This window comes from Aptenodytes patagonicus, chromosome 7 (genome assembly GCF_965638725.1).
Source record: "Aptenodytes patagonicus chromosome 7, bAptPat1.pri.cur, whole genome shotgun sequence".
NCBI classification, from domain to species: Eukaryota; Metazoa; Chordata; class Aves; order Sphenisciformes; family Spheniscidae; genus Aptenodytes; species Aptenodytes patagonicus.
In genome coordinates this window covers 5,875,162-5,901,927 of record NC_134955.1, presented here as the reverse complement: position 1 = coordinate 5,901,927, position 26,766 = coordinate 5,875,162, and the positions used below count along the sequence as shown (strand labels likewise).

Genomic DNA, 26,766 nt, shown 5'->3' with positions numbered 1-26,766 from the left:
GCATTTTTCATGTAGTGCTCTTTTTCTTTGGGACATTTAATAATTTTAGGACTCTGATAACTCTTTCGACACAGGAATGAATTATTTAAAGTTAGTATTATTAATTTAGTTTAGTTTTGATAGCTGCCAGCTGTAACCTGACAGCACTTCGATTTAGTCACATGGAAATCCCCTGTTGTATATATTCTAGTACGTTGGATCTCTTTGCACTCATCAGTTTTATATCTTTCCGCAAATACCAGAAGAAAGATCTTTTTAGGTTCTGGCAAAGATCTTGGAATGGGAAAATGTGCTAGTTGCCAAAAAGGCACTGATTACTGTAACAGAGTAGCCTGGAGTTTCTATCCTTTTCCTTTTAATATGTAAACTTGTTTCTGATTTAGAACCGACTCTCCTGGCAAAGGTGTTTTCCTCACTGCTAGTTTGTGTATAGCTAGACTATATGTGAGTGTTGTCTTAGAGTACACAAACCAGTTTTCACTTACTCAGAAGCAAAAATAAATTTTATACCATTTAGTCCTACATTACAGGAGATAGAGCAGGTACACACAAGATAGGGACAGAAACAGTACTCCTATTGCATGTATGCTTTTTAACCATGATTTCATTAGCAGGAACTATGGAAAACTCCTTTTTAAAAAAAAAAAAAAAAAAAAGGAAGAACTACCTTTAGACAAACCCACTATGCAGGGATCAAGTATGCAAGGACACTTGCATACTTCAATACTTCATCCTTCGATTTCACTTCCTTCAGAGAAGTGCTTTTCGCTTACTGTCAGTATAAAAGATTTTCCTTTGATAATGCTCCAATAGAGAATTTAAGGAATGTTTACAAGATAACCTTGCACGGTGATGACATTTATTTTATGATCATGTGTGTGGGTTTTGGGGTGGTTTTTTTCCGTGGTTTTGTGTTTGGTTCCCTCCCTTTAAGGTGATCAGGTGATGCTCCAGTAAAGCCTGAAAAGCTATGGAAACATTCCTAGGTGAAATGCCTTCTCAAATATTCTCTCTCATTCATTGCTGCTACATCTGATCTGTGGGGTAGAAAGCAATTCCTATGTTCCATGTCTGTATGGTGTGCCCTGGCCATATCTTAATCCATGAGAAAGCAAGACTTTTTTTTAACCTTATCTTTCCTCTTTCAGGTTTCCACAGAAGGGAAGCCACAACAGCTCTAGCTGCATACTCAGTCTGGACATTCAAGAAACCCCGTGTGCCCACAATTACATCTATTTCACAATCTAAACATAGTCAGAGCTGCCTAGAAGGAACTACTGTTGCAGTTCCTAAAAATCTTAGCTGAATCTACAGATCTGCTAAATCCTTAAAGCCTTGTTATGGTCCCTTAATCCATTCCCATTATTATAAATACATATATATACACACACACACATAATCTAAGCACAAAGCATGAAATTCTCGACGTCTTGAAATCACATACTGAAATTCTACAAATGTAACATATTAAACTTAAACAGCGAAAGTGAAAGAGTGCATCCTTTCAAGTGAGATACTAAAGGCCAAAGACTTCATGCCCAGAGTCCTGCAGAGAAATCCATTGCAACTGCATGATGAGTTAGATACAGTTACTAAGCCATATCTGCTTGAAAGCAGATCCTGGTGGCATGTATCTTACGAAAAAAATCAGGTCTTACTTCAAGGGCACTGTTTGTGAGAAATTAGTTTCCCAAGTGGCACCGGGCAGATTAATTCCTAGTGAATCCTCTTGCACTGATCTTTGTCTTCACAGTGTCTCTCACCATATGCTGTTTTAATTGATTCTTTTCACTATAGTGTATATATTCTGCAAAGCAGTTTGAATAGATTAGAAAGTAGCATATAGACATAAATATTTCCAAGTCGGGGCCAAAACAGAGAAGTTTTAATCAACATTCCCTTCTTACATTTACAATATTTAAAGGGCACAGTTCTCCCTTTTAATTCACCCTGGGTGTCTAACACACACCCAGATAATATATATCCCAAAATGGCAAATAAAGCAGATTGAATGTCACTGTCCTTGAATACTGTAAAATATTTAAAAAGACGTATTGAAGTGAAGGAGAGAAAAAAATAAAAATCAAAACACGCAGTTTCACAGATTGCTTTTCAAGGTGGGAATCTGGCAGGGCTAGATGACACCAAGAGGAGGGGGCCACACTCAGGTCAGTCAGTGCATTAAGGTGACCAGCTTATATGTAGAAGTAGAAGGTCAGCTAGCCTGAGCTTGCTTGAAGCCATAGGCATTTTGTGGAACAGTTAGGGCAGTAAGTATGTCTTGAGGATAGGTAATGAGCTATTTCTCAGAAGGAAAATATCTAAGCTTGGGAGATTGGGGGAATAACTAAAAATCAATAGTAAACATTGCAGAAGGAGTGGTGAATTTCAAGCACCAAGAAGAGGCAGGAGAGTATATGTCTTCTCATCCTTTATCTTAAAAAGTTCACAACTGGCCTTACAGCTACCACCAAAGTACAGCACAGAATGGAAACACAGAACCACCCAGCTGACACAGGAATTACACCTGGGAGCCTGTATAAGTGTGCACAGGGTAAGAGAAGCTGCAGTCTGACATGCAATTCCAGATCAGCGTCTGCCTTATGCTTTAATCTGAACTGCAGTCATTGTTCAGTAAATCAAACCATCAGCTGGATACTACTGCTCTTTGATGTATTTTGAGCTGACATCATGTAAATTTTAGTCGAAGGACTATGGTTTCACTGATAAAAGTGTGGCACTTGTGTGTTTGTACACACCCATGTGTAGGTGCGTACACACACCCCCCCCCACATAAAATACACAAAGTACACTGTGGCCAGGTAATACGGTGTGTAAAGCAGATGAGAGTTCCTAAATGCAGACATATGTATTTGGGTGGTAGGTCAACTGGTTCATAAAATATTTTCATAACATTTTTTTCCACTTCTGTATTATGACCAAAGCCAAAGAATCGTGTGTTGTAAAACTAAGCTTCTTCAGGCTGGAGAATCTATTAAGCTAATTTTAGCTTTCATTCTAAAAAGACTTTGCTTTTAAAGCAGTTTTTGTTATTAGGTTAATCTTGAAAGTGGAAACTAATTGTTAGGGTAAGACTGTTGGTTTTAACTTCTTACATGGTCACGGATAACCCCAAGCAGTAGCCCTACACAGAGACAAAGCTACAGAGATCTTCTCCTTAGACTAGTACTGCTAATGCTAAGCACCAGTTCTGAGAAATTCTTCCCGTATTATTTTCTGCTCAAAACATCTCCTAAGCATGTACTATGAATTTTTAATAGCCAAGAAACATGAATGAATTCCTCTTGTGAAGATGACAGTGTGAAAATGTAATGATTTCTATTTTCATGTCAACATCATTTCTCATCAGTATAGTCTTATTTTTGTATTGGACTCTTTACTTCAGTATTAGGAAAATGGGGATATTATGTAACAATTCCTGAAGTATTAAATGTCAATATATTAATATTCACTAGTATCTGCAAAAAATTACTTGATGGCTCTAAGCCAAATGCAGCCAGACTCTTGGCTTCACAGAAGAATTCATTGACCAACCTTTGAAACAGATACAGATACATTGCCAGACCTGGATCAAACACTTGATCTCCACATTTCCTACAGCAAAGACTTCATACCACAGGCACCATATTAAACAGTATAAAGCTTTGAGCTTGAAGGCATCTCATCTGACTTAACCCTCAGGCCAGCTTTTTGGACAAAACTGAAACCACAGTAGAGAAAAGACAGAGGAGTTAAAAAAGCAGTATCACAAGCCTAGTCAGTATGTTAAGGACATTTTGCAATGCTTTTCGCTAGCTGAAAGAAGGGATCTGGATGCTTAGCACATTTAACAAAAGGTCTTTCCCCTACTGTTCTATACATATCCAGGTGCTCCTAACCCACTGGCAGCTTACTTATCCTTACTAGCTTTTTTGTACTGGTGGGATTCTCCGAAGCACTGAGAACCAACTTAACTCCACAGAGAGTTTTTTTGGTTTTTTGTTTTTTTTTTTTGCACTGCTTGCAAGGAAATCAGGGCTACGTCAAGGCTGAATACTTAAATTACAATACCTGATTTAAAAAAAAAAAAAAAAAATCAAAACCAAACCAACCACCCCTCCTCCCCCAACACTTTACTATTACTTTTCCTTAGTTGGAAAATGTGTTCTAAAATTAGGCCAGTAAGACAGTAACCCTAAGCAAATTGGCTACATTATACTTGAATCTGTAAGACAGTGAAACACAATTATCAATACATGCAGACCAGGCTTTCATTGACTCCTTCAAAATCAGGGCTTACGCTCAGAGCTGTTTTATGTAGGACCTTCCATAGCATCTTTTGCAAACACTACATTTAATTTAAACACTATATTTAATTTAAACAAAAAAGCCCCCACAACTCTACCAAAGCAGACTAAAGAGAAGGAGGCAGACTTGAGAACAATGTACACTTTCAGCATGAAAGCGCCATGATATCATTCTTTGGCTTGCTAATATATATACTTGGAGAGACTGGGGCGGGGAGGAGGGAAGGAAACAGAAACAGGGTTCTTTGTACCCTTATGAAACGCCAAATGACTCCTTCTCCCTCTTGCCCCTCAGTAAATCACGGGGAAGTAGTTAAGTAACATGAACCAAGAAACTAGCACAAATAGCATAGTCATTTCTGAAAACCTGGTTTAACTAAAGCACCAGCCTGTCATTTTACCTGATTTATGCGATTCTGGTTAGAAGGTTTTACACAGAATTCTGCATGCCACTGTGGTTCTACACCTTAGACACAACAGAATATTGATATTTAAGATACATACTTTTTGCAAAGAAGGTTTTTTAGACCAGCCAGGATTATCCTCATGTTCTTTGTAATAGAGGTCTGTGTTTTACATATATAAAATATAAATATATATATTTTATATATATATAAAAATATATATCTTCTTTTACAGAGAAGAAATCATAACAGTAACTATGTCTTGACATCAGGAGGTGTGGGTGTGTGTGGTTTTGGGGTTTTTAGCTCAAGCTGTAAACTGGCTTGGAGTTTACTTTTAGGCATTAATTTTACTTCCCCCTCGCAGATGCCATTGGCTTTCACTACGCTTTTTGTGCATTTGAACAGGGAACAGACTGGAAATATCTATGATGGAACATAGAAAATGGACACTTTTCTAATCATGCCAAAAGGGAGAAATTGACCTTATTTACAAGTGGAAATTATAACCTGTTGGCATTTAACAGGCTGCTGCACCAGCCAGGAACACTTAGGCAGCCCAAAATCAGTGTGTTGCACTTTTTAATTTTTGTTATGCTTTCCCTTATACAGCAAAATTAGATTAGGCAATTAAAGATGGTCTAATCAATGTTTGGTTAGAAAAAATCCACTGACATAATAAGTGTCGCAGCAAGTTTAGTGAATATCTGTTTTGGTTTCCACATTGATAATTTTTCCTAGAACAGAAAAAGAACCCTGTTAAAAAGCTAAACAAAACATTTTGAAAGTTTTATACTAACAAAAAGGGAAAATGGGAATTGCTTTTATTCACTTCATGTTTACATTTGCCTAACTAAAACATTCCAGTTGTATATTACCTTCCCCACTTCCTTGATAAATCTCAGCCAGCTAGCAGAGTATCAGACCAGGAATACTGATAATCCTGATGGATTTATGCTGGATTTTACGTTTTGCCCCATGTAAGAATCTTCCGTAGACTCACTTTTTCCATGCTTTTGATACTGAATTTTACTGATCTATGTTGAAATTGTATAACTTTTAAATGTGTTACTCCTTTCTTCTAATTTCAAGTTTTCCTGCCTGCTGCTCCTCACATCATAACACTGTGGGATCTCAGCAACATCCATCTTTATGCATTGGAAAGTGCTTACTAACCTAGAATGACAAGGAAATAGCAATGAAAGTACTCGTGAAAGACTTCGTTGTGGACTCTGGCCAGCTTATTCTCCATCTGACTTTTGAGTATCCAGGGAACCAAGTGATTCCTTGTGTGCAACCTTACGAAGGGTCACCTTCATCCAAGTGCTACTCTTCATGACTGTTTCACTAAGATACTCCTTCCTGGGATTTAAAACAAGATTTAAATACATGGAGGATGGGACCCAAACCAAAGCCAGGAAACAGAATATGAAAACAACAATAGTTTTGTAAGACTGTCTAAAAGGGTAATACAGTTGGAAGCATTATGAATCAGGTCCTCAGCAAGTCAGTCAGGTTCCACAGAAATACTGGCTGCTTTTGTTTGGTGTTTAAAAAAAAAATAAAATAATCTTGTCCGATACAGTGAAGACAGATGAAGAAATGAAACAATACTGGTCATTGTCTTGATGATCAGATAATAAAAATAAAAAGAAGTGGCAGCAAGATAAACTTAGGAAATGTTTGACTGGGAAGCTTTTTAGGTTAGAAATTTTAAAATCCTATCATATAGTTAAAAGAATTCAGTTTACTTTTCAAAACAATATTCAAATATTATGATCACCTACAATATTGGAAACTAAGTGAGCTATATTTGTTTAACTGGTTGGGTAACAGGCTAGCTAATGGCAAAATATTTCCCAGGTCCAATACTGAAAGAGAAACGTGAGCTGTAAAAAGATTAACTACTACAATTTAAACTTTTTTGAATGTGTTCCCTTGAAGGAAAGGAGGAGTGATTTAGGAACCTGAAGCAATACTGTATAACATATCAGTTAAGCTGAGCTCAAATGTCTTCTATGGAAAGCAATGTGTTAGAGCAAAATGGTATCAAAGTGTTAAATTTTTTTTTTTTTTTTTTTTTTTTAACCTGACGCAGATATAATAGACACTCTCAGTTCATGACTTAGCTGGGTCATCTTTCAGTGGCCTATTAATATGCTCCATGTAAAATAACACTAGTAGAAGGGGACGAGGAAGCTGTCAGTTGCTAAGCCAAAAGGCGCTGGCCACACGTCATGTCTTTGGGCCTCCCTGCCACAGCAGAACCATTTGCATCAAGCACACTTATTTAAATACAGCATTGCTCTAATGGCAAGATTGCAAATTGTGTCTGGGATCAAGGCTGAAATTCAGATGTGTAAAGATCAAGGATTATACCTTTATCTCATTCAAAGGAAAAAAGAAAAATTAAAAATTCAGGGAAAGGAAAGGTTTCAGACTGGGGGCTGCTGGGGCAGAACACAGCTGAGGTAGAAACTAGTTCCATTACATAAAGCACAGGTAGTCTAACACCTGCAAAACTGAGACTGAGGCACAAACCCACTTCCTTTATATTTAGAAAGTCTTTGATTTGTTAAATCTTCCTTCAAATGAGACAGGAATTTACTATGGCTATGCATTTGACAAATAGTTATAAACACATCTCCTTATAAGTAATTTTTCTTAACTTCACAGGAATGTTTTGTATTTAAGATAGTCACGTGTTTAAGATGATATGAGAAAAGCCAGACTGTCAAAGGCCTTAGGTCATAAATACAGCAGGGGAAGCAGCTCCTTTTCCCTATTCTGTATTGTGGTAGAGTTTAAAAGAAGATCTTAATGCAAATTAAAAAATTACTTAATTGTTTACAAAAGCAATCACAACCTGTAACAGTAAATGGCACGTTTAGGGCAATGGTTCTGGCTCTCTTTTGACTTTTAAAAAGTGCAAATAGGGTTGCATCTGGTTGGGTAGACAAAAGGCATATATTTGACAGCAGAACTTAAAATTATCTAATCAGTTCTGATTTCAGCATGTGTTTATCTGAATGGACTGTTAATAACAACTAAAGCATTTCGGCATCTGTTGCCATGATTGAAATACTAAGTTGATAAAATACTACAATTTTAATTATCTGGTATGGTGGGGTTTTTTGTTTTTTTCAGTTGTTTTTTAAACCTTAAGGTAAATCCATTTCTGGTGAGCTGAAAACAAGGCATGATAGCACACCACAAAGCAGTCTGAATTAAATGATGCTGACTTATGACTTGAGGAACAATCTATATCTGGTCTTCATTTTAATAGTTGCTGTTTTTTGAAAAATACCCTTCAGATAAATAGCAGAGTCTGGGATCTCCAGAGTTTACTAATGTTTGCCAAAGAAAATGTTTGCTGTATTTAATACTTCCTTACAGCAACAGATTCTTCTTTTCCTGCTCCGAGTTTCAAAAATTAATGACAAAAAAAGAGCAGGAGAGATGCTCCTAATTGTCCATTAAAATACGCACAGCATTTTTTCAAAAGTTTTAGATCAGTTTTACACAGAGTAGGTCTCAATGAGATTTGCAAAACAAGATGTTTTTTTAAAAACTGGTTAAAAAAAGTTTTAGAAATTTGTGTGTTCACCATTTTTAACATCAAAATATACGGTAAAATTTGTTTTCATATATAGGTATCCCTCAATGAAATAGTTCATTACTACAAGACAATCACAAGAAATCACTTCTGGACTTAAGTAAACAATGTTGTTTTCAGAAAAGGTTACATAATGGCACTGGGTATATGTTTTAATAGAACTTCATATCCAGTTTTAATTCCAAATTCCACATTTGGAGAAGCTAGAAGTTTTATCCCTTGGCTTTTGTGGGCTACCACTGACTTCAGTGTTTGTCTCCCAACTTACATCTGTCTCCTTAAGTTGTCACTTACTCTGTAGTGTTCACGTGACAATTAATAAGCTTTTCATAAAGGCAAAAAGGCAGTAATTATAGCCTTTTTTTAATGTTCCATTGCTAAAGGAGTAAAACTATGTAGCAAATAACTTCTGTGAAAATTCATTAATTGATGCACAAAGCATATAAGTAGATTTGGATTAAAAAATGCTACTTCCAAGGCCAAGAAGAAATTAAACAAAACCACATAAAATAAAGTCAGGCTCAACTGTTGACCTTGGTTCAGCATTTGCAATTTCTATTGACGTGAACAGGAGCCATGGAAGCATAATTTTGGTCCCATGTGAATTGGGTAGTCGTTTGCTGCAACTATTTCCATTTGTGACATACAAAGAGGTCACACATTCAAGAAGCAGAGACAGTAACTGATACGGTCTAGTCTAGGGGCTGACAGTTACCTGTGGAGAACTAGTAAAACCTATATTTTAATCTGTTCATGTATTTTGATCATAAACTAAATTTTGTATATGTTCAGCACAAACAGCTTGAACGGGTAAGTTGTTATCATATGAGAGCAAAATATACAATCAATTTGAGTGCACATAACCTCAAAACCTCTTTCCTTAATTTTCCTTTACTGTAAGCAAGAACATTTACCAACCAGTTTTTTGAATGATTAAATTAGCAAATGAATTTTAAAACATGAAGTAAAATTAACTATTAATGCTGTGCTAAATTATTAACAGCAAGTTACATTTCAAAGGAAAAATTTATTACATTGCAGTTACATAAAATCTAAAAATCAGCACTTGTTCAATATATCCTAAAAGTATTATTTCTACACTATTGCATATGTAAGACAGACACACTAAATTATCATGATTATTTCATAGTCTTTGGCTCCTAGACAGGTTAATAAATAATTCAAGGATATAACAGTTACAGATAAATGTCTCATTGTTTTATCCATTCTCCACCAGAAAAAAAATAATTCTTGATAAATACTTTTTTTGGGTTTTGAAAGAGAAATCAATTCCTATTGACTCACACAGATGCAGCTGAAGTTTTGTTTTGTTTTCTTTTGAAGCTGGAACATAACATCTCAAGATAGAATCTTGAAAAATCAATGTAAAAAAAATTCCTCATAATTTAATTTAGAACAAAGAATATCTCAAATGGACAGTTTACTTTGTTAATCACTTACAGAATTACATGGCATATTATATTATTTCTCTCTTAGATTAAAAATCCAGTTAACCAGCATAATAGAAATAGAGAGGAGTTACGTGTTCCTCTCCACTGAAAACAACCCTGTAGGCGTCAAACCTAGGCAAGATAAAACCACATCGCAGATTCTAAAAACAACATTCATTTTTTAAGAGAACAAAAACCAGAAATAAAACCTCAACTACCCTCTAGTCACTTTAGGAAGAGTGGGCATCTTACAACTTCGGCTAGGGAAAAAAAAAAAACAAAACATCCTAGTGGAAAAGACTGGTTGATAAATTCATTGGTATGCAAGTCATGAATACTCTCATTAAAATACAACGTTCTATATTTCAACATGATAAAGAGGATTTGGAAATAGAGCATTCACTACTTTTCTACTGGTTGGAATTAGAAGGCAGCACAGAGGACAAACTCATCAATAAACACAAGGGATAAAATCCTGCTGCCTTTATTTATGGTAAAAAGTACTTTACACGCATCTTGCATGCTGCCACAGAGGTGCAATGGAGCTTAACTTCAAAATAAAATACAGTAGATATAAATAGTTTTTAGTGAACAACATGAATGCATACAAAGTATAACTGGATGCAACAAGAGGAAAAAAACCCATTGCTTTCACGCTGATAAGAGAATGACAAAGAAATAAAACACTCTTTAAAATGCACTTTAACTTCTTCCTGTTATTTCAGGAATGGAGAAGCCAAACCACATTGTATTAAATATTTAAAAAGCTTACATACCATTTTTGTTAAATCATGGCCAATTCAGTTCTACGTAGAACCATCATTCTCGAGTCAAGATATAAAGCCCAGTTGGAAATTCCCGTGTAAGCTACAAGTTCTTTAAGAATATTACCCTAAAGCTAAAGAATACTGCAATAGATAATCAGTGTACTTCTATGCCTGAATCCTAAATGTTCAATGAGAATCTCTGATGAACAGTGCAGAAACTTTAGTTTACTGATGCCACCACATAATCCTCATTTATTGTCATTTCTCTAGACGGTAGCATAAGTTATGTGTATAGTGTAAAAGTATACTGTACACAAAGTATATCACAACAAAGAATCAGGTTGTTTCGGTTTTTTGTTTAATTAGCATTGTATACTAATTACTAAAACTACAGTGAAGAATATCAACTTTAATTCACCCCATAAAACATTGCAGCATCGTCCTATAAAAGACAGATGTGCTCACCTTGACTGTGTTAAATATTATTTACACTACTGTCATGCAAGACCTTTTCACCTCACCAAGAAAGAGGTTTAAATAAGAAAATGCAAAGCTTGTTGTTACCTTCCTTAAAGAGCAACACCACAAATAGCTGCATCTCCAGTTCTAATGCATCAGGCTTACTAGTTCCAAACTGCGAGCATTAACTGCTGTCTCATCTTTAATGTAAAATGTATTAATGCCTAGGAAGCGTAAAATGGATTCTTACAAAATTATTAACCTATGAAACAGAACCACAACAAGAAAATAACTGAACGAAAAGGAAATACTTTCCCCATTAACACTGTCAGTATAATCTTATGGGACCCAATCTGTAGTTCTCAAAAATAAACTATAAAGGCTTTTTCATTTGCAAAGTAATTTTTGTCTGTAGACTAATGGCGGAGTGGATTAGCAGTCTATCTGTGCTCTTAGATATGCAGATGCTGATCCAGTACCTTTCATATAAAAGGAGGCAGAGGAGCAGGAAAAAAAAAAAAGGGGGGGGGGGGGGGGGGGCAAACAGGATGGGAGTTATATAATTTGGTCTATTTTTGTATTCTCAGCATTCTAGGGAAAAAAAAAAAGCCTGAAATAATGAGACCTATAATACATAACAAATTTATCTAGCTTTGCTACTCATCTTTATTTACCTTTAAAGCATTGAGAAATTTTTTGTGTAATTAGTTACCACACAGAAAACACTGCTGATACTGGCGTGCAGGGTGATTTTACCCTGGCACATCCCTACCGGAGAGGAAACTGGCACCCAGGGAGGTCTCGCTTTGCTGTCTTCAGCTCTTGCAGGCAGTGGCTGCATTAAGTGCACACGAAAGGCTTCCTAAGCCTGAATCACATTGCTAAGGAAGTCAGTCGAATATTTGGGTGGTGCTTTTAAAGATATTACATGTATAGCTTCAGAATACCCTACCCTGACCTCCTGTTCTGAGCCACCTCCTGTAAGTTATAGGAAAAATGATAGGCTTTAAAGCCAGGACCCATTGTATCATCTAATCTGACTCCAGTTGCACAATGAAATAATTTTTCCATTGTGCAGAACCCAACGATTTGAATGTTGTTATGGGTATGGACCAACGGGACAGATCTTTCTGAGAGAAGCTTGCTAGTATGTGGAAAGCGTACATCCTTATGCATATACATTGTAATAAACACAAGATAACTTGAAATAAGAATATTTGCCACTGAAATTGTTAAAAATTACCTTTTTTTTTTTTTAAGGCCTGACTGACATTTCTTACTATAAAAATCTCTATTAATCTAAATAACTCCTTTACTGCCTTCTGCAAGAAGTAAGCACTTCCAACTCTGTGCGTCTTTTTTCCAAGTTATAAAACATGCATTTGTGCAAGGTAAGTTTTCATGACTTGTTATTCTTTATTTTTAAAAATAGGCTTATTAATTCAGTTCTACTTTGAAAGATTAAGACTTGTTCCCTAAACCACTTCATGGCATAACAGTAGGATCTAAGAGTGAATAGGCAAATAATTGCTTGTATATGGCACACATATAGAGATCACACTAATTCTAAACCCACGTTTCAGTTTTAAATAAGCTAGTCATTTAATTTACTTCAAGTTATTAACACAATCCATTATTGTAAAACATGTCTTCCATTATTTTTGTGTAAGTGGAATTTAGACTCTTTCATTCCTATATGGCAGGAAGGAAAAAGAATCCACCAGCAGATAAATTTTTATTGAAAATAAATTTTTAGCACCTAAGCCACCACAGCATTATGGTAATCATGTTCAGTTTATGCATTACCGAACTACTTCATGCGTAAAGAACTACTTTTGTGACATGCATTTTTATCAGCAGACTTAAGTGTCTTAATGTTTTAATGGATTTTCACCATTTCAATTACTTCATGGATTCCTGTGGTTTATTTTCATCTCAAATTTAAACATTTTTCCATGTTAAAAAAAAAAAAAAATCTTTATTCAAGTAATTTTAATGCCACCATTACCTTAAGAAGTTACTATGATACAAGATAAATTTTGAAGGACTGTCCCCCCTGCATTTTGCTACATATTCCAAAGGTTTTTTTCCCCTTAAAATTACTTCAGATTGACAGGTTTAATTTTTTGTGTGATATTTTGCATGAATTCTATGTTCTGTCAGGTTTAATGTTTCTTTGCTGTTCCTTTTTCCCTTGTTTCATGCACAGATATAAATTAACAAAAAGAGGGACTTGGACACCTTTTATTCTTTTTTTTTTTTTTCCCAGAGAACGTATAGTACTAGAATAAAACAAATTTGTCACAGATATAATATTTATTTAATAATTTCTGAAAAAAAAAATCGTAACCATCAATTAACAGGTGTTAACTCCACTTTAAACTTAGCTCTTGTAACATTTTGTCACATGGCATACTTGTAGCATCACTGAAACTATAAAGGTTTTAAGTCCTATTTAGGTTACTGGAGAAACCTAATAGAGACAGTAATGGATATACTAAGCCAGCTTAAAACAATGAAACTTTCAATCTCAATTCAACTGGAACACATTAGGTTATAAACAAGTGGCATATATCTGGCTGTGTCATGCTATATAAAGAACATACGACATAGGAAGTACTACCTCAGCGGCATCAAACAGGGTGCCAAATATCAACATAGTTAAAAGTCAGCTATGCATCTCAAATGTGTTTTCTCACAAGCGTCCAAAGGATTCCAAAGAAAGGCTAATAAATCTACTTATGTACACAATAAGAACATGTAGAATGAAGAGTAAAAACTTACTGTGATCCAGTGAAGCATTCCAAAATGAGATTGAAACTAACCAAAACCAAAAGACAACTGACTTTTAAAACCTAGGAATATGGGCTTGCTCCCACTGAAGTTCATGGCAAGTTTCCATTGATATCAGTGTTGTAGGAATGATCTCTAATACTGCAGTTAATGTCTAATCTATATTACTGTTATTTTTTGGCACAATTCAACTTGGAACGCGGTAGCATGATATGAAAAGGGTGTTTTGTTTGCAAACTTGGAATGAAATCTGACTTGGACTCGATTGCACAATAAAAAAGCCAACAAAAGAGAATTTGACACTCACCATTCTGGCAGAAAAACTAGAAGATTAAAAATACTTTGATATTGTTATTTGAAATTAAAATCAAAAGGAAGAAAACATAGAAGTGTTAAACTGTGCCAGATTACTGGGATCTTTGGTTAATGAACATTACTTTCTTCAAAGTCGTTTGAAGCTAGTAATAAAGCTAGTACCTAAAAATGCTGCAGAATTAAAAGAAGTCTCACTGGCTATGAAACAGAAAAGCTATTAATCCTTTATACTAGCATGTTAAATCTCAAACTATCTGTGACAAATCCTGTATTTCTTCTTCTTTCTGAGCTATTACCGAATTAATTGGGAGTTCTCAATCCCTATTCAGCACCGTACTTAAACATGTTCTCGACTTTATACACATGAGAAAACCTAAATCCTTATCTAAATTTGACTTCATTGTAAGTTAAGCATAAGTTTATGATAGAGCAAGCACTCTGGTGTTTTGTTGAATTAGGAACTTGACTTCTACAGATGGGAAGGAGTCCCTCTGACTTCTTTTGTTCTCACAAGTGCTAAATCCTCAGTTTTATCAGGTCATATTTGCATGCCTTTAGCAAAATAGGAATAACAGTTATTTGAGAGCAAGAGCTATCATTTTGTCAAGTCATTACTCAAGGATAGTACATGTGGCGAGGAAAATGGAAAGAAGCATAGCATGAATCAGATTCTTAACCTACTACTACAGAATAAAATGATTAGCATATTTTCATTATTATTACCATAAGCATATATAGAGAAGATTAAGAGGATCAAAATTAAGTTTGGATAGTATATTTGTGCTAAATTCAGCCAGATACTAATGCTAGCAAATATTTATATTAATGATGAACTTTGTGCTATGGGACTCAATATATTACATACGAAGTCTGAAATACAGTGCTGGGTTTGGAAATATCTGCTCATCAAATGAAGTACTATGGACATTAATGTTTTGCTCACCCTACTTTAGCAATATGTCTTAGTCACGACTTGGCAATTCAATGATCGTGAAGTCTCTGATCTGTTTCCTGACCTGTCAAATACTATCAGTCAAAGCAAAGTGGAAGAATGGCCGTTTCAATGAAGTGGATGTTCTTTCAAACCAAACCGAGAGGAAGTCATCATCTCTGTTTGTGAAGACTTGGTGGATCAAAGACAGAGCAAATTCAATGACTTAAAGTTAGAAGGATCTACCACATGCTAAGAATTCCTTGGGTCAGTTAACCCACTGCAGTTTATTTATTCCCTGACAGCATCATAAAAATGAGTCAGTGCTGGCTAATAAGAAAATATTTTCTCCTGTTAATCAGTGATATCATTTGCAAAGGGCAGGGTAGCAGACACTAGCAATTCACTACAAAATAAAAAAAAAATAAAACCTTTACCCTAATAAAGAGGATCTTCTCTCCAACTCTGTATCTTCCTTGTGAAAGACGCTCCACACAGAACTTATTAGGGCATTTACAAGGTGGATCTTCAGAAATGTGTTTAACCTGAAAAACACGGAAGCTATTAATAGAAACTGTTTAAAATCCACATGTAGCAAAACAGTCAAGACGACATTTACCATAATAACACTAATCTAAGTCTTCATTAATGATATTTTCTTAGTTTTTCTTAATTTTCTTAATATTTCTGTAATCCCAGACTATGATGCTTCCAATATCAAGAACAATTTTACAGCTGTGATGAGGTAAAAATAGAGATGACCGTCACACAGTTCAACATAAAATTTGCACTGTTTAACTGAAGTCAAACAGTTTGTTAATTTGAGTTCGGCATCAAACTTTTGTAGATGTGTTCTCAGTATTTTATGGTGAATCAGCTCAACTGTCAAAGTGCTAATATAGCTGACAGGCAAAATGAAGATGTCGTAATGTTGTATTTTCCCTTTTAAATAAATACAATAAGTACAGAAACATCTTGCTTATCAATAAAAGGCCCTGCCCAATATCTTCACTTGGCGCTTTCAAATAGCACACGGACACCTTAAAAAAAGTCTACGGAGAATATGTGACATAATCAGAAATTCATGCCAAGATGCTCCCCAGTACTGCTAACTACCCTTCGATGATCTCTGCCTTAGGGCATTAGTGCAATCAAGGGTAATTTAAAGGGGCCTCAAGAATACTCTACTTTATCATTGCCAACAATAAGGACTGAGAAAATACAGATTAAAACTACTTTCCTGCTTTTTATCAGCTGCATCAGCTTGACTTCAGCCTCTTGTGAAAACTTGGCCTTGCATGTGCTACCAAAGGCATTAACGTTTAGTAAAGGTATATTTTGTACTCTTCAGTTATCTGAAAGTAGCACAGCCATCAATGCCAGAAGAGCAGATCTGGTTGAGAAACTCTTATTTGACATTCAGATCGCACTGCTGCATAGGAACAGCAATAACAAGTGCAGCATTTTCATATACTGCAGTTTTCTTGCATGAATGCTGACCTAGTATGTCAGTGTCAAACCATGTAAAATGCTGGAGGAACTTCCTAGAGGTTTTGTCCACTTCAGATAATATTCTAAAGACCTTTTCAAATGCAGTTTGCAAACCAAGGCCTGTAAAAACAGTCTGAGGTTTGGGAAAGAATATTCTCAGAATAGCTAACAAGTTAAAGTCTTAAGCTGTTTCTTAACAGTACAAAACTATGGTTCTTAACAGGGCAAAGCTATGGCACCCCGATAGGTGGTTTTGTTATCTTCAATACTTGAACAGGAAAGGCTTCTGAAGTACAACAAATGTTTTTCAGATCTGCTTTTAGAATAAAGTTATAGTATGTTAAATAAACCAGAAAGAAATTAAAAGTTAACCAGTTATTGTTTCCATACTAGAACAGGGAGCAAAAATGCTCTTGAAACTAGCCCTGTTGATCGATTTAAAGGCTTTCCAATTATTTCTGAAATTGTTCAATGTTGTTATCTGAATAACTTTATTAATTTGTGAAACAATTTTTTAATAATTATTCTTAGCTTTTTTTTTAATCAGGGCATGATATTTTTGTGAAAAAATTCAATTTAAAATAACACTTAGCAGAGGAAGTCTACGTGTATTTTACACACAAATAGTGTTTCTCAAGTATCAGATGAGCTGTCCTCAGTTTGAATGTACAATCACTGAATTATTTTAAGATTAATTATTCCAGTGATTTTTATCAACAAATGGGTGAGTGTTAGCCTCTAATTCTGGAGAATCAAACTATTTAGATAGTCAGTGTACAACAGGAATAACTTATATGAAGTCAGTGGTCAATGACTTAAATCCAAGTGCAGCTTGCTGAGGATGCAAAAGGTGCATTCCTGTATCTCTTGGAATGTGGTACCAATACTGGGGTTGTGCTTAGAGGACTATTTGGTAACGGCCCTCTGAACGCTGCCTGATAATCAGGGATTTCTGACGTAATATCCTATGGTAATTATCACCTCTGGAGACACTCTTGAAATTCGAAGCTGAAAATGGATAGTGTGAACTATGCTTTAATAGCTGCATCTACCAGGGTTCATCTAAGCAAGCAAAAGCCCAGAGTAGCCGGACCTAACGAGGTTCAAGGTTATTTTGAACTGTGTAAGCAAAATAGCTTATAACAAATTTATACTGGTGTAGAACAGAGCATAATGAGACCTTCACTGCTGATCCTGCTATTGAGGCTTCCATTACCTTACTATCCCAAAGGACACAAAAGTATTATTGAGTGGAATTTGGAAATCAAATAAGGAAGCAGAAGGAAGAATTATATCCTATTTTATTTTGTGTCTGGACTATATGAGCACTGCTGCTATTTTATGGTGTGAGTGTCTGGGGCAGTGCAGGTCAGGAATCTAGCTGGATGAATTCCATTCTGTTTCTATCCCTACTGCTTTCTAAATTAAAGGAGGTGGTTGGAGACAACCTTCATACTCTCTGTTCTGTTCCTACAAGATACGCAGTCACCACCCTCCTTCTACACATAACTGTTTTTTCTCAATTCTGTTGAAACACAAGTGAGTGCTTTTGCAAAGTTAAGGAAGAAATACAAAATGTAAAAAACGTTAAATGTAATTATTTGCATCAAATAATACAAAGTATTTCAATAAAATGAATGAACATTATATTCCATCTGCTCTTTCTAACAAAAAAGTGGCACATGGATTTTTCAAGAAGTGCTTTGTAACTCCCAGGTGGCACATCTACCTTGTAATATAGCAGTTACTATAGTAACTGCTTCTTTTTATAGAATATATTTGTACTTTTCAAGTTTAACCTCTTCATGGTCTCAAAATGTGTCCTTTTCATCTGATTCCAGCTGTTTCAAATGAACCCCTCTAGGGTTCGCAACAGAGAAATGAACACTACAGTATAGTGCAGAGTTTAATGAAATTCAAAGCAAGATAGTTTCTTTCTAACAATGAGGAAGAAAATGCTTGCTTTTTTACCACATGACAAACATGCAGAACAGCAGCATAAAAATTAGGCTGAGATAACTTAGAAGTACAGATTGTTAACAAACACATGTCAGTATGGGCCAAATCTCCTAGTCCTAACTCAGTCCTTTCTCAGACAAAACACCAAGTGGGAGTTGATGAATAAGAAGTGAACAGAAAAAGAAAACGGAGTAATAAGAAGGGAACTTGGCCCTAAGCACAAAGCTAGGCTGAACTGCAGGTCTCCTACACAGTGTGACATTTTTTCCACACTTCAGACATAAATAATTGTGGTCAAAAATAAATTAACTCTATCAGTCTGCAAATCTTTAAAACACAGTGAGATGTTAAACTCAGGCTTCTGTGTGCTTTGCAAGTAAGTGCATACCAGAATGGGTCAGATAGGAAGAAGCTTCCTCCCACAACTTACAGCATCATCCAACAGTTTCCCTGTGCTCTTCTTCCCAGGAGACTTTGTTGGTGACGGTGAAGGAGACGGAAGGGGGGCTGAAAGTGTTTCCTCTTGTTCAATCTCTTTTTCCAGCTTTATTAATCCAGGAGGCTCCACCCCAAACCTTTTGGAAACATGCAAACAAATTAATAGTCCTATAAATATAAGTATTTATAAGTATTTTACATACATATTTTAAAACAAAACAGTGGAAAGAATTTATACTTTCTGTATTGCACTATTGTGCAATAATAGAATGCTACATACATAGTAAACATGTAAAAAAAAATATATAAATCATTAATGCCATCATTCCAAAGTAATACAAAAAATTAATTGAGATGGAATCTCTCAGTTGAAAAATTTACAGGAAATACAGGATTTTTTCCAACTTCTCTGTCTGATAACATGTATGTTGGCAAATGACTAATTTACGAACAACACTAGGCCTCAAAAATTTCTATACCATGTAGGACAGGTTCAAGTTCAGTACATTAGCTTTTTTTTTTCCCCCAAACAACATCCTTTCAAATTACTTGACATCTTATATTTTGTGTTAGTATTTTTCAAAGAAGTCCAGATGAAAAGGGATTAAAGATTATCCCAGTCTCAACTATCGCACTGAATTTATAGATAAATAAATCGAGACATGGCCAATATTTTTCAGAAGTGGCTAATGCTTTTTCTAACTTATTTTTGACAGCCAATCTTCAGATCTCCGTTTACAGTGGCAAAACACTTGTAGCTCCAACTAAAACAAAATACATGCAACTTGGGCATGGAACATCTCAAACACAGCACTTGGAGAGTGAAGCTCTTTAAAACAATGCCTGCTTTTGAAAGCTTTATGGCAAGTGACTAAGTCAGTATCTCACAGCAAGCAGCAGAGCTTGGACAGATGTCAGAAGTCTAAAAGCCCATCCCATTTTCCTAATCACTGATAATTCCCCTCTGTTTTTTTATTTGCCAACACTGAACAAAAACCAGAAAAAAAAGAAAGATTTCCTTTTTCAGAGAAGGACTTCAGCTTGAAAAAGCTGTCATGCCAGGTAGGCTTCTCACAGCAAACTACTTGCATAAATGAAACCATATTTTCTTCTGTAGTGGAAAAGTCCATAGCCCAGATGCAGAACTACACTGACTTACCTAGGTAAAGATCTGGACACTAAAATATCGAGCAGTAACAAACATATTATGAAAATCTAAGCTAAATACCATAATAATGTTAAAAGCGTACAGAGGAAGGGCACAAGCGCATATACTGTCTTTTGTATTTTTATGATAACTTTGAATTTAGTTACACTACTGCCTAGTAAATTAATATAAAGAAAACCAAGAACCAAATCTGTGCTTGTATTGGCTTCTGACTGGTGCAGTCTGCCTAATGAAAAGTCAGCCAACATCGAAGCAAGCACTTATATACAATCCATTTACTTCCTGTCTGTCTGCAGATGCCGACAGGCTGTAAATCATGAAGTTCCCACTGGGCTCTAAGCCTACACCTGCATGCAGCCTTACTCATCAAATAAAACCCTTCCACTCTAAGCAATGCTGCTTCTTTGCTTCTACTGCTTTTCTTAATCTCCAATTTTTGTCACTGTGACAGACTTTTAAAGTTCCCTGTATTTCCAGTATTCTGAATTCCTCTGGTGATGAGTTGAAAAATAAAACAAATGAACAAACAAAACGTACACACATTTTTTTCCATGTATTGTATCAACCTGAAGCAAAGTTGCTGGAAAGCTGAAATGGTAAAACCGACGTCTTTTCTGGGAGGGGTAGAGGTGCAAATTCTGGTCTGGAAGGTATGCTAAGAATTTCCTTTTCTGCTCTTTTCTAGCCTGCCTTCTCATAACTACAAGTGAAGCAGCATTGGCTGTAACATGATCTCCAATAGACTTCTTAGAGCACCACTTCCCATTTTTACCAGGCAAAAATTGAATACAATAGCAGAAAGATCTTGAAATTGCTCAACAGTAATTTCAAAAGACCTGTGGGGGTTGTTTAACCCCCCCGAGTTTAATAGTTACCAAAGAACTTCATTCTTTCTGCAGAAAAGATAATTTAGCTGTTTTCCATTGTATAATCTCTCTTTAAACACACACACAGACAGCACATATACATCTATTTGCAAATGATTACATTCTTCATGAGGTCTTGATTACGAAGATTACGCAGTGATAGATTCTGCTTTCACGTCACTTTAGTCACGACTTTAAAATACTTTGGGAGAATGTTGGACCTGTGCAACCCACTGCAAAAGCCCTGTGTATTGTCAATGCTCACTTTCATCCCGTAGGACACTTCCCTCTCTCATAAATGTTCCCACTCTCTCACGTGATATCTGCCCGTGCACACAATGGCCCATTTTAGCTATTGAAATTTCACAGATGACCTCAGAATTCTATTTTCATAAACAACTGAAATCCAGGATAGTTTATCAGGCTATTCTATTTTTATTAGTACCTTGGCTTTGAACCGCCACTCTTTGAGCCAAGTGGTCACACCAGTTTCCCACTCACTGTGTAGTCCATCCATCCAGTCTATCCCTCTCTCTAATTTGGCTAAAAGGACAGCATGACACAATATGCTAAAAGCATTGCTAAAGCATAGGTAAATTACCAACTGTCTCCCTCATCCGCAGAGTATCTGTCGAATGGGTTCAGGTTTAGCAGAACAGAGCTCAATTCTATCTCCTCTTCAAACAATCCCCATTCCTGCTCACTTGTGCCTCAATCCCAAGCCTATTTTCGTTAAGAAGAAAGGCCTAGGTTGACTTATGGGAGTTATAGACCCTGAAGACTAACAGTAATCTGGCTGGGCAAAGTGTGCTGATTGCTGGCTCCTTGTGATGAATAAGCCACTTTGCACATATCTTTCTGCTTCTAAGACAGAAAAGGAAGAGAAAAGTAAGATGTTATTCAGTATCTCTTACTCTTTTCATTCTTTAACAACGTACTGAGATACCTTTTCAAAGATCTCTGCAGCTCCTGTTCTGGAAAGCAGACCCCTAAGCCTGTCAACAGGCCCAGTCTGCTTTACAAAGCAAGAATACATCTGACTTCTCTCCTGTTTAAAGCTGCACAACAACGTCAGTTTAATGTGCTCTTTCCTATGCTTAGTGGAGGCAACTATGCATTCTCCTTTTCCATAGAGTTCTAGTTTATCACAGCTCAGGCAAAACTGGCATCACATATTTGCTTTTCAATTATATTAACCTGATGTTCCCCTTCAACAGTTTTTGTGCACCTTGGAAACTTACAAGATTATAAATGGGGTTTTGTTTGTTTTCGAAGAGGTATTAGAGCAGGAACGAGGAGACAGACATATGTTATTTGACCCCTAAGCTATAAACAAAAATAAAATACAGTAAAATAAATATAATATATAAAATACATTAATGATATATGGTAATATACATGTATATGAATAAAAAATTAAAAAATATTTTAAAGGCAAAGGGATAGATAAGCATAATAAATGAAAACACGGTTCACTTATTGGTTCAGTATTTGTTTTCATGCCTAGAACAGAGAACATCTGAGACATGGAAGCTTAAGACAAAAGACAAATATGAAAGGTAAGATTCTATCTTAATTCCCATGTAGATCTGTTGAGAAATCAAATCACATTGCAAAACGAGATTAATCTAACTCAACCGACTTCAGCAGAATCCAACACTGCCTAACCACTGACCCGCATTCCCTGAGGAAGCTGGATAGTATCAAGTAATCAACCTGGGGCAGACATTCCTGACAGCTACGCCCTGGGTATAGGGTCTTTGGATGTTGGAAGGTCTATCTCCAAGCCGGGGATCTTGCAAGCGTAGTTTGTTTGCTGAGGTAAATTAAGATTCATGAAAATCAATTTCATTGAGCACCTACAGATCAGAATACTTTCTTATTCATGAAAAGTTAATTTTTTTTTTTTTTTTGCCACGTTGGACTGAATCCAAGTTTTAGAGATAAGAAAGTTCCTGCAAACTGGAAGTCAACTCTTTTTCTGGCCAATGCTATTCCTATGCAAGCTCCCACTGACAGTGAGGGCTTTTATGAAACTTGACCAAGAGACAAATTTCTAGTTAAGCAGCTTCCCAAGTGAGTTGCGTTCACAAAATATGAATATCCATAATGCAATTATAACACGAAAATACTAGTTCTGAAGCAAGGAATAAACAGGGGTCTCCTTCACATTGATTGTAACCACAAGGAATTCTTCTGAAATTAATGAAACTATTTGAATAGCAACGCACTCCAATTTGGTACACATGGATGAATGCAACTGCAATTTACATGCAAGACTGGGCAGCAGCACTGCTGTTCATGTATTTTGTAGCAAATCTTATGCTCTATGCTGGTTAATTCTGCATCTGCAAAAAGGGAAAAATTGCATTCTAATTACTGTCATTTTGATCATCTAGCAAAAGTCATTGTTGCCTTGACATCAGAGGTAATGTTACAATGTACTGAGTGTCCAGCCTGGCTAGAATCATCTGACAGAGATAGAGCACAGACTGTTAATGCAATTCTTGTATTGCTTCTGTTGGTGAAAATCAGAGCTAAGTTTATTTAAATAAATAAGAGTCAGTATTGCTTAGGTCAGATTTATGTCATGTGAAGATCAATTTATTACCAGTAAAGTTAATGAAATCTCAGTTGTTTATGGAGAGATCTGACTGTTAGAAGGAGAAACAGCTCAAAGCTTTATTTAGAAAAAAATTCTCAACTCTTCCCCCTCCTAATACGAGGACAGCCAACAAATACCTTCATTGAGGTGACGGTACAGAGATTTTATTATATTTGTTAACAACTGCCCACAAGATATTCTTGAGTGACATCAGGACAAGCATTCTCCTTGAACCTAATGAGCATAAAAGTTAGCTTGAGATGTGCTGATTTAGTAAGTCTCTCAATAGCCACTGCTGTCAAGAATGTAAATATTTCTTCATTCTTTAAATATTTTCACCTACCTTGCTGCAATCCTTCCAAGTTCCAGCAAACAAAGGCACACTTCTCTTGGCTGCTTGTGGAGAACTGGAAAAGCAAAATGATAGACAGAAAACATTTATAAACAAAAGCTATTTTGAAAGATCTTAGTGATGAATGGAACCTATCATCAACATCCGTAAATCTTGACTCAGATAAAACTTGGTTTTCTTTGGCTTGCAGTGGAGTTTTAGTGGAATAAAAAGGATGGGATTGAGGAGTGGTTCTCAGAGTGCAGATGATTTAGGAAGTTCCCATTTAGTTATCCTTTAGTTCCTTTGAAAATACCATTCTAAATCTAAATCACTGAGAAATTATTTGGGCTATTTGGTAACCTGCAAGCAGTTCATAACTATTTAAAAATAATCAAGAGCTCTGGCAGAACACTAAACTAGTAGAATGTCAAAAATAAATTAATAACCTTAAAGTGATACTTTTCTTTCTACAAACTAAGATAATTCCTATCCTTTAGATCACTATTTTTCTTAGCCTATTTAAATGACAAAAATAACAAAATTGCACTAGCAAAGATATATATCATTATAAATTTGGTCCTGAATTCATTATACATCTACTCTTAAAGCAAATATGAAACTAGAATACTTTAGGAATTCAATTCATCAATTCATCAAACACTCAACCGAACAAAAAAACTTTTCTTCTGTATATATACACAGGTATATGCAAATTTTCATGCCTGGATTCCACACAAGACCTGCAGTTTTTAAAGCTTCAGAAGCAGCTGTAACACAGCATGAACTTCTCGTTAAGAAATACCACCATAATCCAAAATAATTCTTTCTTTTTTTCCCCACAATTCATATACGTAATATTTTGTAGAGAAGTCCAGCAAAATATATAAGCAAAATCCAAAATCAATAGATGAGGACAGGCCTGTGGCTGTTTGCATAATCAACTCCCCAAAAGTCCAAAAAGAAGAAAGGAAAAAAGAAGAAAAGAGAAAAAAGGAATTATGAGTACATTGTCACCTTGTCTCCAGAAATACCTATTTGCAGTAAAACCCTCATGTTGTGGATAAAATTCAAGTTTTAGAAATTTCCACAACAATCAGAAGATTTGTACCTTTTACTTTAGATTGAATTGACACAAAAAAATAGCATGAATATTTGTATAAATCAGAAAAATAGAAACAGCAACAAAATTGATTTGTTTTTAATGAGTTAAGGTCAAGACATCCGCTGTATAAACGTTTTGGTTATCTAAAGACTCACCTAACTCAAATGCATGAAGAAAAAATACCATACCTGAAAAAGATATTTCAATGTCTAGTTAAAGCTCTGAAAGTCATTGCTTTGTCCTATACTGTACACATGAGAGACCCAGAATGGGAATCCACAGACTTAAACATCTCCAAATAACTAACGCCTGCTGGGGAAGATCATCAGCTTCTGCAACTTCAACTTCTAGCTCCACTGACTTGAATAAAGGTATGGTAAGGTGCGTGAGTTGAATGCTCATCCCAATGCCTTTTACTAGTGTATATGTAGCACTCTGAGACACATGCATTCTTCCCCTCTAATCTCATCTAAATATATTTCCAGAAGTGAAACTGCAGAGCATGAAAACTAAAATGGCACTGCACTAGGAAAAGTATTTTTATCCTTCAGCCATATGTTATTAAGAATATAAAAGATGCAGACTTGGACTTTCAGCTATTCTCAATATTCTTCCTTGCCACAACATGTTTTATGAAACATTTACCTTTACTAGTAATCAGTATTTTTAAAGTGTTACATTCATGAGTCTAGAAATGTATTCTGTTGCTTTGGTTCTAAAGCAGTTGGGACTGCCCCAAAATAAAACTTGATTTTAAGAAATAAGGCATCCCCCAAAATATAAATGGAATAAACCGGTTTTGGAATAGGCAAAGGGAGTCCAGTATTTCTTAATTGCAATTCACACATACGCATATCTGAATAACTTTTGGAAGGGAGGAGGAAAACAGAGACTCAAGTAACATTATGTACAAAAAGATCAATAAATAGAATCGGAAGGGGATTTGATTAAGAAAGGTAAAATGTTTTTCTGTCAATGCTTAAAGCTCTTCTACCCAAACAAAATTCCAAGTTCTTTAGCAAACCTGACTCAATATAATCTAGACACATTTCATGCATTTCACATCAAACAACGTGACACAGTGAAATCATTGTTAGAGGATGAAGAGCTGTGCAGGCAATAACCAACCACAAAAACAAACGCCTGGTCATCTGATCAGACGACGGTGACAGAGCGCTTCTAACAAGAAAATGTTAGCATTCCTGAGGACTATACCAGCATATGTATTTGGGAACTTTGGGGACAAACAAATGTTATTTTGTACACTGCAATATCCACTGGAAGTAATTCAGATTCTCAAACCAAAGTTTTTGGGTTTTTTTCCCAAAAGCACAACTGTTTAGTGGGCTACCACCTCGCAAGAGACTGGTCAGGAGTTACAGCACAAGCCACAGAGGCACAAGACTGCATTTCCACGCCTGTCTTCGTCCCAGACATTCAGTATAACCTTGAGCGAGCAAATCAAGACCATTGCCTTCTAGAGTAGCACTTTCGAGTGCCTCGATTTCCGAGTACTTATTTTGAGATACTTTTTGTCTGGTGCTATTCCACAATAACTGCAAGAACTCGATATTTACAGTCACTGTCAAAAGGCTGCCTCCTAAGCTTTTTGAAGAAAAAGCTACCTTTACACTTCTTTTCATCTAGAGAACAGAAAGAGAAACATCTCTTACACTTCTTTTTTTAGTTTTACATATAGAAGTTGAGTTAATCGATATTTTTGAAGCACTTCAAGACATCCGATTGAAGAGATGTCAAAA

At 35.8% G+C, this 26,766-nt stretch overlaps 1 protein-coding gene across 5 annotated transcripts in view; it reads right to left on the bottom strand.

The window, feature by feature from the left end:
- Window positions 1–26,766, bottom strand: part of GAS2 (growth arrest specific 2) — a 97,050-nt gene that overhangs the window by 24,476 nt on the left and 45,808 nt on the right. For all 5 annotated transcript variants that reach the window (XM_076343840.1, XM_076343838.1, XM_076343839.1 and 2 more), the window contains exons 5-7: window positions 23,914–23,977; window positions 18,924–19,068; window positions 15,481–15,588 (exon numbers count right to left, since the gene is read on the bottom strand). In XM_076343840.1, coding sequence (XP_076199955.1) covers window positions 15,481–15,588; window positions 18,924–19,068; window positions 23,914–23,977 — 317 coding nt within the window. The remainder of the gene's footprint in view (window positions 1–15,480; window positions 15,589–18,923; window positions 19,069–23,913; window positions 23,978–26,766) is intronic.